Genomic DNA, 17588 nt, shown 5'->3' on the forward strand with positions numbered 1-17588 from the left:
GGTGCGATCTCGGGCATCAGCAACCAAGACACGTGCTCTTAGAGTGCCCCCTTTTTCGAATACGAGCGGAGAGATATGCGAGCAGCGCTCGTACAAGCGCGCGTGTGCACGTCGCTCTCGTTCGACCAATTCATGTAGGAAAAGAACGCGGTTCCAGCGATCTCCGCCTTCATAGAAAAGACCCGACTTCTCGGACAGTTCCACGCGGTCGATCCCGACGTTATGGGATTCGAACCAGAGCAGCAACAACCAGAGCAAGAACAACCAGTATGATCCAACAGGCAGTGTAGTGGTAGTAGATAAAATATGGATCGTAGGAAGAAGGGCCAGGTCCCCTTTCTTCCCTTAAGAGGCAGAACGGCGCGGAAGCGGCTAACTAGCCGGGGAAAGGGTCATGTATTCGGGGATGGCGTGTCATGGAGGTAGAGGTAAGGCGGAAGTGAGGGCAGAGTGAGAGAAGAAGAGGACATAGTGGTGCGAGGGGTGTTGGAAGTCGGAAGTGGGAGATGCGGCGAAATCGCGGAAGTGTGCGGGGCGGAAAAATGAAGTTGCGGGCGCAGCAGGCGCAACAATCTCAAGAGGGGTTTAGAAGACACAGCAGGCCTCCCAGCAAGGTGGGAAAAGGCTGGCAAAAAGCTGCGAAAAGCTAGATGCTGGTGGCTGTGTCACTGGGGCGGAGATTGACTTTCCTTTACGTTCTTTCCTTTGTTTTTGACGTTCTTTGTACTTTAATTCTTGGATTGCGGGCAACTAGGGGCAAAGTGGGCAAACCCTAACTTCACCTCCATGCACGATATATATCTTGGGTGCAGCGCACTATTACCTCGCCGCCGGGCAGGCCCGGCAGCACCCCCGCATAGCGGCCACTACTAGAGGCAAGCTAGATCGGGTAAATGAATTCTACTACTACTACTACTTACTTGGCTGAGTGCTCTTATTCCATGGGATCTTTTCACCTCTCTAAGCTGTCTCCTTCATGATTGGAACTGACCAGTGTGAGCTGAAGGCATCTGAGTCGGGCACAGAACTGGATATCGGCGCACCTAAGCCAAGCCTCCTGCCTAGATGCGGTACTGGTGTATGCAAAGGGTGCCAACATTGGGAAGGTTTTAATGAAGAGCTTTTTGGTCGATGCCACAGTATCAAAAAGTCTGTTGGCCGTTCCATCAGTGCCCTTGTAGATTATGAAGTGACTGTTCATGTGAAAGCCCAAGGACTGTGAGTCTGTGGCGAAATTATCTTCATTTGAGCTTCGAATCAAGCGGTAGAAAGAAACACAGTTCCGGCCTCCTAGTAAACTTTGATAAAAGGCCAGCTGCGTCGGTTCCTTATAGAAGTGAGCTCCCATCATTCGTGCTCAGCTCCAAATTCCAATAGCGTACCATTTACTTGGGATCTGCGACATCAAAACTTTCCAGAAGCATCGTTAGGTTTGCTGGCGTCCGATATCTCGCTCACTGGCAGGACACTCAGAGATGTGAGAATTGATTCAGCAAACGCAAAAGCGCATCACCAGTCAGCGCAGGTTTCACGAGAAATCAGGGGGTCAACAGTCCGTAGGCTTCAGATCAGGGAGCTATGGGGGCGTGTTATGATGTTATGAAAGAAAAGATGGTCACCGATTTTCTAAGGCAGAAGTCCTGAGATGTCCAAAAACAGTACTGAATCAGAAGTGATTCACCATCTAGATCCAAGGCAAGCCTAGAGTTAGTCTATGGCGAGTGCCATAAAGAGTGAGATAATTTTGAATAGCTCACTTACTTCCCCTATATTAAGGAAGAAGAATACCCAAAATCTTTTGGTGTTTTCCCAAATTCCAGGTTTAGATGTTGTGAGCATAATTTGCAAATCTTCAGGAATTAATGCGACGATATGCGAAGAGTAGGTGTTGATCATGAATAAATGAGACTGGAAGGATTTGTATTCCACCTAGGTGATTTTGGAGGTCAGTCTCGTCCTTAAAGAATGACTGTTCTCGAATCCTTTTGACCTAATGCAGTTTGAACAGCCACTATGTCTCAGGGTCTACGGAGGCATTAGGTTGCTTACCTACATTGGCTACAAAAGGCTTATAATCAAAAAATACCCGAAATTACTTTAAAGAATGTTGTATATTGAATTTGTCAAAGTCTTACTCACAGTGAGGGGAAATTTCCCCATGCCCTGCAACCCTGACATGCCTGACTTTTGACTTGAGGCTTTTCGTAATTTAGAGCTTGGGTTCAGACAGTTCTTAGGTACTTTGAGGTGTGAAGTCTGTTGGACAGATTGAAGAGTTGTATATACCATGGATTTCTCTACCCGACAACATACAGTCCAGCAAATTTCTTCGCTCCACACGCCCGACGACAAGAGCAGCCACCTGACTAGCTCTGGTAATTGGCTATACTCTCTAATAAGAGCTTTAGCTTAGTTCACGTTGGTTACGCAGAGATCCCGAGTGAGCACTTGGCGAATTACAAGCGTACCACAGTCCCGTGGTGAGAGAGGACTTGATGGGGACAGATTCATGATCATTGCCGTATCACCATCAACGGATGGTGATGACAGTATTGATAGGGTCTAAGGAGGCCTGCGTTCGTAATCTATCTTTTCAACTCCAGTGAAGCCATGATGCCCCTTACTAACGAGGGAGCCTCCTCATCATTTCTCTGGGTTTGGTCAGCACCTTGTGCTGATTCACAATCGGATATTCAAATATACAAGCAAAAATTACAGGTAATGAAGAGAAGGGAGGAATGAAGAAACAAGAAAAACAATCAATAAGGTTGTTTTCTGCTCGCTCTCAGTCTATGCAGTCACACGATTCAGGCTCTGAGGAAACTGTGCTCATTACCACTGGCTGAAGTCTAGACGGGATCAACAACGAATAGGCCACTTTCTTCTGTATGATTTGCGGAACAATACATGATATCTGGGCAGAAGAGAAATATGAATATGTCACAACTTTTTCAGTTCGGCCTTGTTCTGTCTCTTTTTTGGTCTTTTCTTTTCTTATTTTTTTTTTGTGTGTGTTTTATGACCATATCATGGATATTTTGGGCCGCTACTGACCTGGACCGAGGCACAGGCCCGCATTGTGCTATAACCCTGCGTAGAGACCCTGAACAGGAGTCATCAATACTGGAATTTAACATAGAACCTCTGAGGTTAACACAAGTATGAATGTTCCGAATTTCTGAATATCTGGAAGATCTCGAAGTCAAGTACATTGGCTTTACCCTTTTCCGGTGGCCGCTCACTCTGATGACAGTCTGGTAACCAGCACGTAATTTCCTGTGAATATTTCCTCGATGATTCATTACCAAAGTACACGTAACATAAGCCTGTTATGCAGACCGCTAGGTCCATTTAGTGGGGCCGGGCCGTCTGCGCGGCATTTCCGTCAAAATACTCTGGTCCAATCCAAGCAACTTGACTTGCACCTCCAAGGTTCTCAATATAGGCATGCAATGGACCAATGACGAATAAACAAGAAACACCAAATCACAAGATCCACAAAGCCCCATCCTTCCGCATTGAAAATGTTTTGCGATCGAATAAATTCCAGCTGTGTTCAATTCGAAATTTGCCGCATCCTTTCACTCTCCAAAGTCTGATTTGATCATGCGGTCTTTGCTCTCGGACTCTCGAAATCGCGCGGGGTAACAGCCACAACGGTAAGCTTTTTCTATAATTAACGCACGTATACATCATCTGATCCAATGATTAACAAGCTCCGACCCACACTCCACATACGAGGGCCCATACATGGAAGCTGCAGCTTCATTCTTCTAAGGAATCGAGCGACATAGGGCGAGACCTTTTGATATTTGAATGGCGGGATCGGCCTCTGCTCCACCCGTGAAAATCAAGGTTAGCCCCTCGTAGGGGCCCCTCTTTCTGTCCCTAAGCGAGATTTCACGATACAACATCTGTTGTTAGGGTCTCTCGATTGGCCGCGGAGACGAAGATGATTCGCTTGGTCATGTACCCTAAACTACATCAACCCCTCCACTCCCCTCATGAGGAGAGGAATAAAATGACGAGGCGCGGAGAAAGTACCACCCGTGGAACCTCGAAAGTCGCATGGTCCCACTTTACTAACGGGGCCGCATGCGGCATCGATCGTGATCGATGCATAATCCGATATATATGTTATTTTACGTATTCAAGCTGTCGCACAGTTCTAAATCGAATCGGAAGATAGTCCTTCTTGCAAGCTCCGGTATTTGACATATGAGAAGCTGAAGAACTCTATGTGATTTTTGCAATCCTTGGTATATCATCAGTTGGAGACAAGCCATGGTTGACCAATGATGACCTAGCTGTCTGCGGAGGCAATTCCCGGTTTGAAGGCAACTATGTAAATCTTAGAAAGCCATCGGCCAAGCAAGGAAAGGAGAAGCCCCCGCGGAATTTACATGACCCGGTTTCATGTTAGATACATCCTTTTAATGACGTGTACATAAGATGGGGTGAGGGGTACTCAATATAGTAGGAGGTTAAGCTTCTTTGACCCACCGGGGACCGTGGAGGATTCAAATGGACGTCAGGGCCCACTGTAATGAGCTCTTTCCTCGCCTCAGAAAGGGAGTCCGAACCGATATACTGGGTACTTAATTTCATTTCAACCAATGAGACTTGAACGTGGTGACCACAGAATCGGTATTGCTACACCCAAAGAGAATGAATTGATATTTACTCCCATTGCGAGCGAGATAAGTTTAGAGACGCTTAGACCAAGCTTTAATTAGGCAATATAAGCAATGTTTGTTTGGAGCCAACATTCATGAGAACAAAAAATCTGAGTATAGATGTCCAGGACAGAGAGGCATCAGTCCTCCTTCTTTGATCATCGAGAGTGGGGAAATATATTATGCTGTGGGTTATTGATCTACAAAATGGCGGATTGTACACTTTATGCTACCCCTCTTCTTGGAGTATTTTTCGAAAGTTGTGGGCAAGTAATAGGCTGTGCTAGTTGGAGGCTATACTGTACTGCAGCTGCAGCTCCAGGCCAATATGTTTGCCTGGTGAGGGGAGGGATTGACATAACCCCACTGAAGCAATCTCCAAGACTTAGTAAGGTAAGTCATATGAGGGGAATTAGAAACATTTCTTCACCGCGATGAGCGGGCCTGCCTAGCAAGGTTCCGTTGGAATTTGACTATAAAAGAACTCTTGGTTGCATTGACAAACGATTACTGCGATCGATCCCAAATCCCACCATTTTAACTCTTTTCCCTCTTAGGCTGAGAAGTTACTTGATCACAATGAAGCTCCAGGTCTATCCTTGGACTTTGTCTCTACTTCTTGCTCTTCTCACTGCAGTTGATGCAGCACCAGCCCGAAGAAGCAGCAACCCCCCTTTGAGAGGATCGGAGGCGCTTGTCGGATACTCTTCCACGGAAAAGGTCGCCAGCGGAACCCAGCCAGATATCAAGTATAGCCTTCTACCCGGCCAGACAGTCAGCCCGGATATCGGTGCCTATCTAGACTTTGAGAAAGTCGAGAATCCCCAGCCTATTCGAGGCTCGACAGGCAGCGATGATCCCGGACCCCGTATGTTATCGCGACAAATACTCTAATTTGACTTTTGATACTGACATGCATTCCTTTAGGGAACTATGCCTATGATCGAATCAACAGTGATAAGCTGGCACCCCCTGGCACCGATAACGGTCAGACTATTAACGCCCAATGGCCTATGGGTAAGTCAGGAAAGCAATGTTATCCGAACCCTGAGTAATGACTGATCCCAAAAACAGGTCTGAGTCATAACCGGTATAAAGTGTCGAAGCAACCCTTTCAGAAAACAAGCTGACCCCCAAGCTAGACTTGGTATCGATAATGCCGGATGGGCTCGTCAGGAAAACACGGTGGTGATGCCGGCTGCAACCGAAATGGCCGGAGTTGACATGCGTCTGGAACCCGGTGGTTATCGTGAACTGCATTGGCACGTTGCTGCAGAGTGGTCTTTAGTGCTGAATGGCTCTTGTCGTATTCAGGTGAAGTCTCACCATACACACTACTGATTCCAGTTATAAAAGTTATCTAACTACTCTGACTTGATAGGCAGTCAACACGGATGGACAGACATTTGTGGATGATCTTTCTGCAGGTGATGTTTGGTTTTTTCCGCCGTATGTCGCTATAACCCTTTCAACGGCTCAAGTCGTATAGGAGTGGCTTGAACTTCAACTGAAAATCTTCTTTAGAGGAATTCCCCACTCGATTCAAGCACTAGACGACGGTGTTGAGTTTTTACTTGTTTTTGACCAGGGTGACTTTGATGAGGATAATACCTTCTTAGCCACAGAAGTTTTCCTTCATACTCCAGTAAGACCCATCATATCATAGGAGTAACAAAATGTCGGACGCTGACCCGACTACGCATTATAAAGAAATCGGTCCTAGCCAAGAACCTCGGCGTTTCTATCTCAGCCTTCGATGATATTCCAGACGACGAGCTCTACATTTTCGAAGGTACTCCAGCGCCAGCAGATATCGAGAAGCAAAACGTCACAACTCAATCCGGTGTTATTCCCCGGACTGAAAGCTACTCCTACCATTTCTCCGAGCAGACCGCGCACGAAGTTGCTGGCGGGTCAGTCAAGATCGTGGATCCTCTCACCTTCCCGATTGCCAGTAACTTCTCTGCTGCTATTGTCACTGTCCATCCTGGTGGCATGCGCGAAATTCACTGGCACCCGACGAGTGATGAGTGGACTTTCTTCATCCAGGGCCAAGGCCGTGCGACATTGTTTTCTGCACCTGATGCTGCCACAACATTTGACTACCGCGCTGGTGATGTTGCGTACTTCCCGCAGTCAAACAGTCACTATATCGAGAACACTGGTGACGAAGATCTGATGTTCTTGGAGGTGCTTCAAGCAACCCAATTCACTGGTACGTGATTTTTATGTGGATCATTCCCTTCTGATCACCTGGCTTATTACTGATGAGTTATTAGATATGGCTCTTGGCCAATGGATTGCATCCACTCCAAAACAGATTGTGAAGGACACCTTGAACTTGAGTAACAGTACCCTTAGCAAGCTCAAGACGGAAAAGCAGTATGTCGTGGCTGGCTCGACAAACTAGTTATTTTCATGCCATAGTACATGTTACACTTCTATGCCTGTCCTTTTCCCGGATGGCATGACTATCATGGTGTGATTTCAAAAATTGGCTTCCCCTGACAAGTCAGATGGTGTACCCGCACTTGATAGAGATGAGAAGCTGCTCTTTTTGTCTACCCTCTGATATGCCTCAATTTGATTATCTATCTATCCAAAATCCTGCTACAACTTTGTGTACGTGGCCAGTGCTCTTGTATCATTCAATAAGAGTACCAATGAGTATTCTGATCTCAATAACACGCGAGCGGAACTACTCTTCAGGCAAATTTTCGACATGGATATTGACAGCACATTACATAAAATCATGCAAATTGGGTGACCAAAGAATGCCAACGCAAGGATATTATTTGGCAATGTCTGTGCAAATTGGTGAAGAAGTGACCATGACTATAATATGACTCATAGCAACCTTTTCTCTATAATTTCTAAGCCCATACACTATTCCGTCTCAAATTTATACGTTCCTAGCTTACACGATCTAAGGTCTTACAATCAATTCAAGTGAGTATATCGATGAGCATAGTGCCCTAGTAATACATCACATTTTAAAGTAGATTAGCGCTTCGTACGACCAAATCGGAATGCGTCAGTACACTAGTCAACTCCATGCATTCAGCAAATGACTGTTGGCAAAATTGCACGGAAGAGCAGTACCCATCCAGGTAGGTCCAAGCCGCTTGTTATTTCCGAGCTTTTCAAAATCTTATAGGGTTCCATAATGCAATATCCCAAGTACTGGTTTCGTTAGATTTGACCTCAGGGATTGTTGATTGGTGCCACAATGATTGCACTTGGAATATTTTGGAATGGGGTGGTAATTTTCAATGAGATAAATACTGCCTTTTTCTTGGACATATATTACTGCTTGTTCCTAGCTTAAGTCAATCTACACCATCGGGCCTTGGTGACAGGGAAATAAGCCTTGGGGTATGAGTCATGGGGGCAGGTGCCCATCATTGACAAGAAGTACAATAGATGGCTGTTCGCAAGATTAGGAGCAGGCATACTTGATGCAGTCGTAGACAGAGACCAGTCATCAAGCTCTTTGGTAGGTATTATACATATAGGCACGGTCCGACTCGCTGGTGTAGTATGAGTGGGTATCCTGGGAGGTCAAAGTAGGTTATTACAGTTTTAGACCAGTTTGGCATGCTTATATTTGATGAGCATCTATCTGAATTATTTTCTTCAAAAATACGTCGCTGTGCTAATTTATGACTATAAACTCTATAATCCTTTTCCTGTTTTATACAGCAGAAAAATCGGGCCGTATTTCAACTGAAATAAAAACAGAACTTAACGCTCAATGCATGAGAAGAGAAATTAAACTGATGATCTTCATGTATCTATGCTTAACACTACCCGATAATGATGATTGAATGCTCATGTTGAATAATCAAGTATCTAAGAATACAAATGGTGTTTTTACAGCAAAACCTTCAGAGGTGTCATTTGATGTTCACAATTGTGATCTCTCATTGCCGACAACGGCGACAAGTTTCCTTCTTGATCACACACGGCGCCTTTAAGTCTTGTAAATCACTGTCACAGGATCTGGCATTGATTTGCTGTGATAGAGAGGGCCTAGGAGCCCTGGGCCAGGGGCGAGCCATGCAACGAACAGCTAGTAGGTGAGACATCAAAGCCAAAATTCGTCGATTTTCCTCCAAAGATAGCCCGCACCGTAGTCCATTCATGACAGCTTTCCTAATTCTGTGCATAGTAGACGCTGTAGCAGAACACTCATTGTGGTTCAAAGTTCCTCACAGTAGCTACGCCCGTTCTATTCAACCTCTTACTTTTTGTATGAGAAGTGCTAGAGGCTCCTCTTATCACTTCTAGGCTCCTATAGAATATCGAGGGAAAGAGGAAGGGAGTTTGAAACGGCTAGCAGATGTAGTCAACGAAAGCCTCCAGGCCAAATCTATGCAAGGTATGCAGTCGAAGATCTCAAGGACTATCATATGTGTTGGGCCGTTGGCATTAAACTTCTGAGATGAATACAAAATGACTTGGCCATATTGGCATATAGAGAGGAGCTAGGATAGAAAAGTATTTCCCTTAACCCTGGGGAAGATTTTGAAAAAATTACCCAAAGCAACTTGCCAACTTATAGCCATTCTTGTGGGAAGTTGATTGGAATGAATGGAATCAGTTCACAAACGATCTCCATCATACACTTACGGTGATTAATTCGAGAGCCGACTTGAGTCTGTTGACGCCTAGGAGTGGACCTCGCAATGGTGGCCAGTGTTACTCACGGAGAAAAGAAAAATATGTACCCACGCATAGATATTCCTGAATCTTAAGCACATTGTGTAGTGTCTTTTGGGCGGAAATCCACTATGAACAATGCTTATGATAGGGCACGTCAAGTTGAGAAAATAAGACAGCACGAGATTGTTCACAAATGAGATCAATTTGAAGAGAGGGACAAGGGGAATATTTGACCAAAGAACTGCCTCTTCCCTTTGCCCCATTCTGCCGCCTTAACACGGTCTGCAATAAAAGCTACCCTCCCTGGCTCCCATTTTTGACTGCGCTCTGTCCCTTCAATCGTTGGTTTACTCGTTATCGAGGTGATGGCGAAATTTATCGTCGGTTACAGCTGCTTGCATCCATGGTCGCAGCCGTCGACGTCAGCTGGATTGCTCAAAACTTCTTCCGGGTAGCGTATTCTATCAAATCCGTAGTCTTTCCGGCGTACTTTGCACTGCAACTACTTTTATTTATGCGAGCATCAGAATCATTATTGCTCCCTTCATATTAATCGTTGGCTTTGATCAGAGGCTCTGGATTGATCTGTCGATCGATTTAGTCTTCCATACTGGCCGTGGGCGCTACGCAAAATTTCTCCGGCGCCTCTGGTGTTAACTGAAACTCTTGGTTTACTTCGGGAAAAGGCGTACGAGTAGAGATGTAAGTGTAACATTGAAGCACAAGTAGCACACAATGTCAAGGATATTTTTGGGGGAACGGGAAGGAAGAAGATGACGATCTACGGAAATTGAAGCCTCAGAATAGGACAGAAAGGCACTGGTCCCGAGATGGATTTATTTAAAACAGAGCTAGAGGTAGTTGCCACGCGATGAGCTTCGTGATTCTGATGCCATGAAGCCATTGAATCCTTTTATGTGTATCTCGCGACTTTATCATGTTCAAGCATACTAAAAAGAAATTCGGGAAAGGTTTGAGAAGACTGCGCTACCGGCAGCTAGACTCAAATGTGAAAAGACTTTGACTGTCTTTGGAAGCCGAGGAAAAAGAAAAAGCGAGGAAATGAACAAATAATGAGAACATTCTCTTTCATGGTCTGAAAGCTGTCTTGAGGGCTGTTAATCTGATAATAGATAAAATGATAGGAAAAGCACTTCAGATCATATTAAGCACAAGACGTACTGGCTGAGGCTTTCTCACATGTTGCAGATTGTTCTGAAGATAGTATAAAAAGGGGGAAACAGGGGAAAATACTGACATGCTTTTGCAGCCTAGTAGGGACAGCTGATATAGTACACTGTTATTTCAGTGAAAATGAGGACCACATTTCAGTAAAAGCAAGCCACCAATAGATTTACCGACGTCGCAAGCGTTCGATTAAGCTTTTGAAGAAATTGATGAAGAACTTCGCTGTGGAGATTTAGCACCAGCTCATCATCAGAGAGGCTCCCATCTATCTATGACAGACCTCTGCAATTTCCAGCACATTCGAAGGAATTTCAACACCAGCTAGTCCATCCTGGATGGCAGTCATCAAAATTATCTGGTGCACAGCAATGGTACAAATGATATTCTGGCTTGCCAGGAGGAACACAAAAGCCATCACGAGCAGTCCATCATCGATCTGGAAGCACTGCTTCTGCACGGCAAATCGGACCATGAAATGGTCAATCACCCCGGCAATAGCAAGTCCCAAAAAAGCCGACTGAGACCTGATGTATGCATCAACGTGAGTACAATGCCTTGCAGGGAAGATCCATAAGCAATGAAAGCGAGATTTTCAAGAACGCACCAGGAAGGCTTCTTTATTGATTCGGCCCACATAGTCTTGAGCCGCCATAATGATATGTCTCTTCTGATGCCCCTCTTGAAAGTGGAAGTGAGGAGAAAAGAGCTTGTTATCTCCTTTGCATTTGTTTTAGATCTGTAAGAGGGGTAAGCAGGAATCTTAATCCCACTTCAGAGTCTACTACATTATTCTGCATAGTTGAGTATATCATGGGGGCTATATTTATCTCTGGCGAGCGGAACGGGATGAATGTACAGATCCATTGCGCGGTTTTGGCCCCGTTCCTTGCGGTGGGTAGAGCGGGGTAGGAACCATCGTCACTGGACTAGCGTAGGTGTAAAGAAATGTATCAGGACGATACTGTAAGTTAAAAAGGCCAATTATGTACATTGAGAAATATGGGGCAACAAGGCCGCCCAACCAAAAGAAGCTCAGAAATGCCTCGAATAGTAATCGCAGTTGAACTAGTGGCTATATCCTCCCGGAACCTTGTCGTGCGCGTTTCAGACCTTGTTTTTCAACATCCTTGCTCTTTGTCTTCGAATTGCCGGTATTCACTTCCATTTCTTTACCCCTTTTTTTACATTCATCATCTCAAGCTCTCAACTTCCATCACAACACAACTGCCACCTGATAATCTAGGAATGGCTGACACAACCATGGTACCAGCAATCCTCGAATATTTTCGAGTTAACGGAGGGCGCACGTTCCTCGCATTAGCTTTCATCTTGCTTTTGCGGGTGTTTTACTCGATTGGTAAAACACGCTTGCGCCTTTACGGAATTCGTAAACAAGGTCTTGTATGTGTCTAGCACTCCTGATAGGATCATTGATCATCGAAAGAACCGGCTAATGCGATCACCAGCCAGCGCCTGCCTGGGGATTTGGAACTGGAAACCTTGCAATGCTACCGGGCCTTCTAGCGAAGCTCCCAAAGAATGCGCAACAGTCCGACGCATTTACATTGCTTTCTTACGACTTCCCGAAATTTGATAATTGTTTCTACATGGACGTCTGGCCATTCACGCCTAAACCGTTTCTTGTCATCACTAGCCTGGACCTTGCGGTTCAGGCGTGTCAGACTTATGCATTGCCTAAACCCCACACGCTGACACAGTATTTCAATCCTTTCACGGGTGGTCCGAATATCTTTACAACCAACGGATCCGAGTGGAAACGGGCGCGGTCGCTCTTCAATTCCGCATTTAGCACCAGTACAATTATGAAGCAAACGGCTCATATTGTGGAGGAGGCGGACGTCTACGTATCGCTTCTACGTGAACATGCGCATAAGGGTGATACTTTTTCTCTTGATAAGATGACATGTGATTATATGATGGACATAATTGGATCAGTTGCAATGTGAGTTTTCTGAAGCGCTGCAGCCTCTAGAACGCTGACCTAATTAAGATTCCCAGCAATGATCGGTTTAAATCCTTGCGTGAACATAATCCACTAGCAGAGGCTATGCGGACCCTCATAAAGTGGCACGTTCAAGACGAAGAGATGAATCCATTCATCCGGTGGAATCCCATTCGATATCTGGTGGAGTGGTACAATGGACGCATAATGGCTCGGTACATTGAGAACGCACTAGACAGACGGTATGAGGCCTGGAGGCAAAGCAAGCACTCAAGCCGGCCTAAGTCTATTATGGATCTTGTGATTGCAGATTTCATGCGTACCCGGCCAGCGGACCAAAAGCTGGATCCGGAATTCAAAAGATGGGCGACGATTCAGGTTAGAACCTTCCTCTTTGCGGGCCATGATTCTACTGCCGCCACAATTGTGTATAGCATTTATATCCTATCCAAGCACCCGAAGATCCTGGCTAGAGTTCGTGCCGAGCACGATGCTGTCTTTGGAGAAGATATTTTCACAGCATCTCAACAGCTTAAAGACCGCCCCGAGCTGATTAACCAAACTCCTTATACCCTGGCGGTGATCAAAGAGATACTTCGCTTGTACCCTCCTGCTTCTGCTTTACGAGAGGGCCAGCCTGGGGTCGAACTGCAGGATCAAAATGGGACAAAGTACCCGACGGACGGTTTTCTGCTCTGGGTCCTTCATGGGTCTATTCAGCGCAATCCTAATTACTGGCCGGATCCTCACTCCTTCCTTCCAGATCGGTGGATAGTCGAACCAGGCCATCCATTATACCCGCCCAAGCATGGTTGGCGTGTTTTTGAACTAGGTCCGCGCGATTGTATTGGTCAATCACTAGCCATGCTAGATATTAAGATTACCTTAGTGCTCACGCTCCGTGAGTTTGATTTCCAGGACCAGTACGCAGAATTTGATCGGCTGCACCCTGAATCCGGACCTAAGACCGTATTTGGTGAGCGGGCGTACCAGGTTCCTCAGGGCGCGTCGCACCCCGCTGATGGAATGCCCTGTCGAGTCAAGCAGCGAGAAAATAGAATTTCCGTATGACATCAGCTGGAAAGGGGCCGAATTGCGCGATGATAGATAGATAAGGCTGATCGGATGACGAACGGCAGTTATTTCGATTGATTCTCTATCGAAGAGCTGTCCAATGCATACTTGAACTCAGCCAAACATCTGTGGCGAAAACTGAGTTCTGTTTGCCGTGTTACGTGTTATCGGATTTTGTGCCGTATCTTTATGGAGACATGTCGGCTACGCTTTCAAAGCTGGCAATCAGAAAGAACTTTCTTATATTCTACATGGAGTTGATTGTTGGGTGACTCGTGGCACACAAGTCGCCTTAATGGGATCAACTCGAGCTAGCAAAACCATCCTTCTGGATGTTCTCGCGAATCGCAAATCTATAGGTCCTGTTCACGGCGAGGTCCAGATCGACGGTCGACCGCGTGATGGATACTTCTAACGCAAGACAGGGTACGTTTAGCAGACCGACATCCATCTCCCCACTACAACGGTGCGCGAGGCATTAGAGTTCAGTGCTCTCCTTCGTCAACCGAGAGACCTACCAAGATCTGAGACCTTTGTATACGTTGAAACTATCCTGCAGATGCTGAAATGGAACGTATTCTGAGACAGTCATGGAATCCCTTGCAAGGGATGACCGCCCGCCCCGAACTACTCTTTCTGGATGAGCCCACCTCCGGGCTAGACAGTCAAACAGCCTGGTCAATTTGTACTCTGCTGCACCAACTCTCGGAAGGCGGGCAGCCCATTCTGTGTACAATTCACCAGCCGTCTGCAGAGCTGTTTGAAATGTTTGACCAGCTGCTCCTCTTGCAGACTGGAAAATCCTTCGTATTTCCGGGATTTAGGTCGCTGTGCTTCAACTTTGAGCGACAATTTTACCCGGTCCGGGGCCCGCACTCTTACTGAGGGCAAGAATCCTGCAGAGTGGCTCCTTAAAGTCACGGCCTCGACGGAATTAAAACCCATCAACGACTGGGAAGTCATTTAGAGGACCAGCCCGGAGGCCGAAGCCCTAAAGCGCGATCTCCATGATGGAGAGCTTCCAGTTGCCTTAGTTGCCTAACAATCAGCAGACTATGAATATGCCGCCTCGGGTCAGACGCAAGTATGGACCTATCGAATGTTCCAGGCTTACTGGCGGGAGCCGACTTATATATATTCGAAAGTAGCCTTGTGTATTGGCTCGGTGAGATTGCACTCTCGGGCCATTGATTTCCAGCTGTTCTGACGTAAGTAATATTCCAATGACTTTTCAACGGCCTCTCATGTTGTTTACTGAATAAGACCGTCCAGCCTTACCAGCTTCATCTTATCATGTTTTTTTCTCGCAATTATTTTCAACGCCGCCGATCAACAGATCATCCCCCGATTTATCGACTACCGTGAGATCTTCAAAGCCCGAGAACGACAATCCAAAGCATACAGTGGGTCCGTATTTGTCGCAGCAAAACATTGCAGTCGAACTCACCTGGTAATCTCTGACTGCGATGCCCGTATTCGTGTCCTGGTATCATCCGACAGGTTTCTGGCGAAACGGTCTAGATGAGAGCAACGGCGATTTTGGCATGAATGACCGAGCCATTTTCATTTTTCATCTTATATTGTTGTTCCTCGCTTTGGCATCCACTTTTTCCCAAATTCTCGATGCAGGAATGTCCGACTCACTCACCGCAGTCAACATTGCTCATCTGTTATTCACTCTTTGTCTCATTTTGGTGGTATTCTTGTCCAGCCCGATGCGCTTCCCGATTTCTGGATATTCATGTACTGCGTGAGTCCCGTAACGTATCTCATGGGCGGGATGGTGAAAGCGGGAGTAGCGAACGCTCGAATCAACTGTGCCCCGATTGATCTGTTGAATATCCCTTTGCCCTCAGCCAATGGCTCCGCATCTTCTTGTGTCAATTACCTAGCCGATTATATTCGCACAGCGGGCGGTCGGGTTCTGATTTCTAACACCAGTATAGCAAGTGAGGACTGCGTGTTCTGCGCGGTGACAGACGCCAACATCACGCTACCGGCCCTAGGGATGGATGTTGCGACACGGTGGCGAGGCTTGGGGATATTCGCGTGTTTGATTGTGCGCCATCAATAGATAGAGTACCCTGTACTTTTCAAGGACCCTAGTGGTGATGTTACTGCACCTGAACGCTCATTTGAACTTTTTCCAACTCAAATCATAGTCAAGACAGAACTTGCAGTAATTGGTATTGGCGAGGTTATTCAGAGATTGTACCTGTGTGAACATAATTCTCAATCAAATTAGGTAAATTGTGGTGCAGTTGTCAGTCAACCCTACAGGGCTTGGACTGCTCATCATCACCCTTAACGTCAGTATGCTTGAGGTGAGCCTAGGAGACTATTTGGCTATGACAAAGAATCAAAACATGGGTCCTAACTACTATTCATAACGCTCAAAAACAAAAGGAGAGAACGGTAACAGTAGCGAGCAAAAGCGGTCGTGATTCCACAGATGCTCTACGGAGTCACAGCATGGTTTCCAAGCCTCGCCGCGACAAAACGAAACCAAGTCATCAACGTACTCACCAATCTACAACGACGCGCGGCAATCATGATCGCCGGAGCTTTCAAAAGCATGTCCGCAGCGGCGCTAAACGTGGAGCTTTTTCTCCTTCCGATCCAGCTCCAGATCGAACAAATCATTCAGGAAACAGCAATCCGAATCCAGACAGGCGCAAAGTGGGCGCAACCATTCTGCCTAAGTACGCTTGGCAAGAGAACGGCGAAGGAGACTCGTCTTGGAGGTTTCTCTCCGCTCGAGAAACTCCGGTGGAAGAAAGATGGAATTCTCTTCGGCCGAGGACAGTGGGAGTCAAAGCGGGCATTCGTTCTCCCCCCATGGGAAAAGCGGATTGATTGCATTATACAAGACTCGGACGCTGCGATCAAATCACACGATCAGATCATATCAAACCAGAGGAAGATGGTCTTCTTCACGGATGAAAGCGGGTATGAAGGCAAAGTTGGCGCGTCCGCGGTCGCGCCCGACCGTGGAATTCAAGCCCGCCGATTCCTCGGCAGCACAGAACAGGCCACTGTTTACGCTGCGGAGCTCGCTGGAATTGAAATGGCCATCGATAAGTTCAAATTGTCCCAGAATCAATCCCAGAAAGGACCAAGCGAACTGGTTATCTTCGCTGACAGTCGTGCTGCAATTCAAGCAGTCGAGAACCCGAATCCCCCCTCCGGCCAGCATATTCTCCGCGCGATCTACGCGCACGCTCGATCCCTTCGAACGCCCACCCTCTCGAATCCGACGGACGAGGTCTCAATCACAATCCGCCGGAGTCCCGCGCACGTGGGCGTTCCGGGCAACGAGCTCGCGGATGCTGCGGCGAAAAATGCGGCTCTTGGAGGGGCTGAAAATGCGGGAGAGGACGCGGGGTCGGAAGATCAGTTTCCCCGGCTTACAGCGACGGTAAAGCAGCAAGTCCGACGGCGAATTCAAGAGAGATGGGCACTCTCGTGGGCGAAGGAAAAGACTGGAAAACCGAACCAAAAGCTGGTTCAAACTCCGCATCGAAAGATGCTGCAATTGTTCACTGGACCTAAGCATTACACGTCGATTCTGGTGTAGATGCGGAGCATGCGAATTGCGTTGAATCACTTCCTGTTCAAAATTGGCGAAGTCGAGTCGGATCTCTGTAGCTGCGAAGAGGGCTCACAGACGCCAAGGCACGTTCTACTACGTTGTCCGCGCTTTGTGGATGAGAGGAAAGAGATGCTGGAAAAGATCCAAGCACGGACGGATCTCAGAGGGTTGGATTATGAGGCACTTATGTCTCACCCGCGTGCGACTCGCTACGTCGCAGAATTCATGATTCGGATAGGTCTTCTTGGGCAATTCCGCCACTGTGAAGTGAAGCTGGAGCCAGACCCAGAGGACGACGAAACAACTGGCTAGAATTGACTGGCATGGACAGGTGGCGAAGACGCTGCGTATTACAGAAGCACGAAGCTCGTGACTGCCGAGAAGTTACGGGAAAAGACAACACAAGCAACATGAACTTTGATCGACAAAG

The 17588-nt window shown here is 46.8% G+C and overlaps 8 protein-coding genes across 8 annotated transcripts; 7 read left to right on the top strand and 1 right to left on the bottom strand.

The window, feature by feature from the left end:
- Positions 1 to 5255: 5255 nt before the first annotated feature.
- Positions 5256 to 7086, top strand: N7503_001258 (putative oxalate decarboxylase; the record flags this gene model as incomplete). Its single annotated transcript, XM_057060805.1, has 8 exons — positions 5256 to 5544; positions 5604 to 5693; positions 5751 to 5766; positions 5819 to 5990; positions 6058 to 6125; positions 6201 to 6321; positions 6387 to 6891; positions 6956 to 7086. The coding sequence occupies 8 exons, from the start codon at positions 5256 to 5258 to the stop codon at positions 7084 to 7086; spliced, it is 1392 nt and encodes a 463-aa protein (XP_056924767.1).
- Positions 7087 to 10794: 3708 nt separating this feature from the next.
- On the bottom strand, positions 10795 to 11181 carry N7503_001259 (uncharacterized protein; the record flags this gene model as incomplete). Its single annotated transcript, XM_057060806.1, has 2 exons — positions 10795 to 11046; positions 11134 to 11181. 2 exons carry the CDS (start codon positions 11179 to 11181, stop codon positions 10795 to 10797), a joined length of 300 nt encoding a protein of 99 aa, XP_056924768.1.
- Positions 11182 to 11789: 608 nt separating this feature from the next.
- On the top strand, positions 11790 to 13563 carry N7503_001260 (cytochrome P450; the record flags this gene model as incomplete). The annotated part of the gene is made up of 3 exons (XM_057060807.1): positions 11790 to 11930; positions 11996 to 12492; positions 12549 to 13563. The coding sequence occupies 3 exons, from the start codon at positions 11790 to 11792 to the stop codon at positions 13561 to 13563; spliced, it is 1653 nt and encodes a 550-aa protein (XP_056924769.1).
- A 298-nt stretch (positions 13564 to 13861) lies between these two features.
- Positions 13862 to 14094, top strand: N7503_001261 (uncharacterized protein; the record flags this gene model as incomplete). The annotated part of the gene is made up of 2 exons (XM_057060808.1): positions 13862 to 13964; positions 14006 to 14094. 2 exons carry the CDS (start codon positions 13862 to 13864, stop codon positions 14092 to 14094), a joined length of 192 nt encoding a protein of 63 aa, XP_056924770.1.
- Positions 14095 to 14652: 558 nt separating this feature from the next.
- On the top strand, positions 14653 to 15020 carry N7503_001262 (uncharacterized protein; the record flags this gene model as incomplete). The annotated part of the gene is made up of 2 exons (XM_057060809.1): positions 14653 to 14731; positions 14839 to 15020. The coding sequence occupies 2 exons, from the start codon at positions 14653 to 14655 to the stop codon at positions 15018 to 15020; spliced, it is 261 nt and encodes an 86-aa protein (XP_056924771.1).
- A 12-nt stretch (positions 15021 to 15032) lies between these two features.
- On the top strand, positions 15033 to 15640 carry N7503_001263 (uncharacterized protein; the record flags this gene model as incomplete). Its single annotated transcript, XM_057060810.1, is given in 2 exon segments — positions 15033 to 15263; positions 15278 to 15640. The coding sequence occupies 2 exon segments, from the start codon at positions 15033 to 15035 to the stop codon at positions 15638 to 15640; spliced, it is 594 nt and encodes a 197-aa protein (XP_056924772.1).
- Positions 15641 to 16018: 378 nt separating this feature from the next.
- Positions 16019 to 17143, top strand: N7503_001264 (ribonuclease H family protein; the record flags this gene model as incomplete). The annotated part of the gene is made up of 1 exon (XM_057060811.1): positions 16019 to 17143. One exon carries the CDS (start codon positions 16019 to 16021, stop codon positions 17141 to 17143), a length of 1125 nt encoding a protein of 374 aa, XP_056924773.1.
- Positions 17144 to 17152: 9 nt separating this feature from the next.
- N7503_001265 (uncharacterized protein) lies at positions 17153 to 17470 on the top strand (the record flags this gene model as incomplete). The annotated part of the gene is made up of 1 exon (XM_057060812.1): positions 17153 to 17470. One exon carries the CDS (start codon positions 17153 to 17155, stop codon positions 17468 to 17470), a length of 318 nt encoding a protein of 105 aa, XP_056924774.1.
- Positions 17471 to 17588: the final 118 nt, after the last annotated feature.

This window comes from Penicillium pulvis (assembly GCF_028828015.1).
Source record: "Penicillium pulvis strain IBT 33274 chromosome Unknown contig_12_segment0_segment0, whole genome shotgun sequence".
NCBI classification, from domain to species: domain Eukaryota; kingdom Fungi; phylum Ascomycota; class Eurotiomycetes; order Eurotiales; family Aspergillaceae; genus Penicillium; species Penicillium pulvis.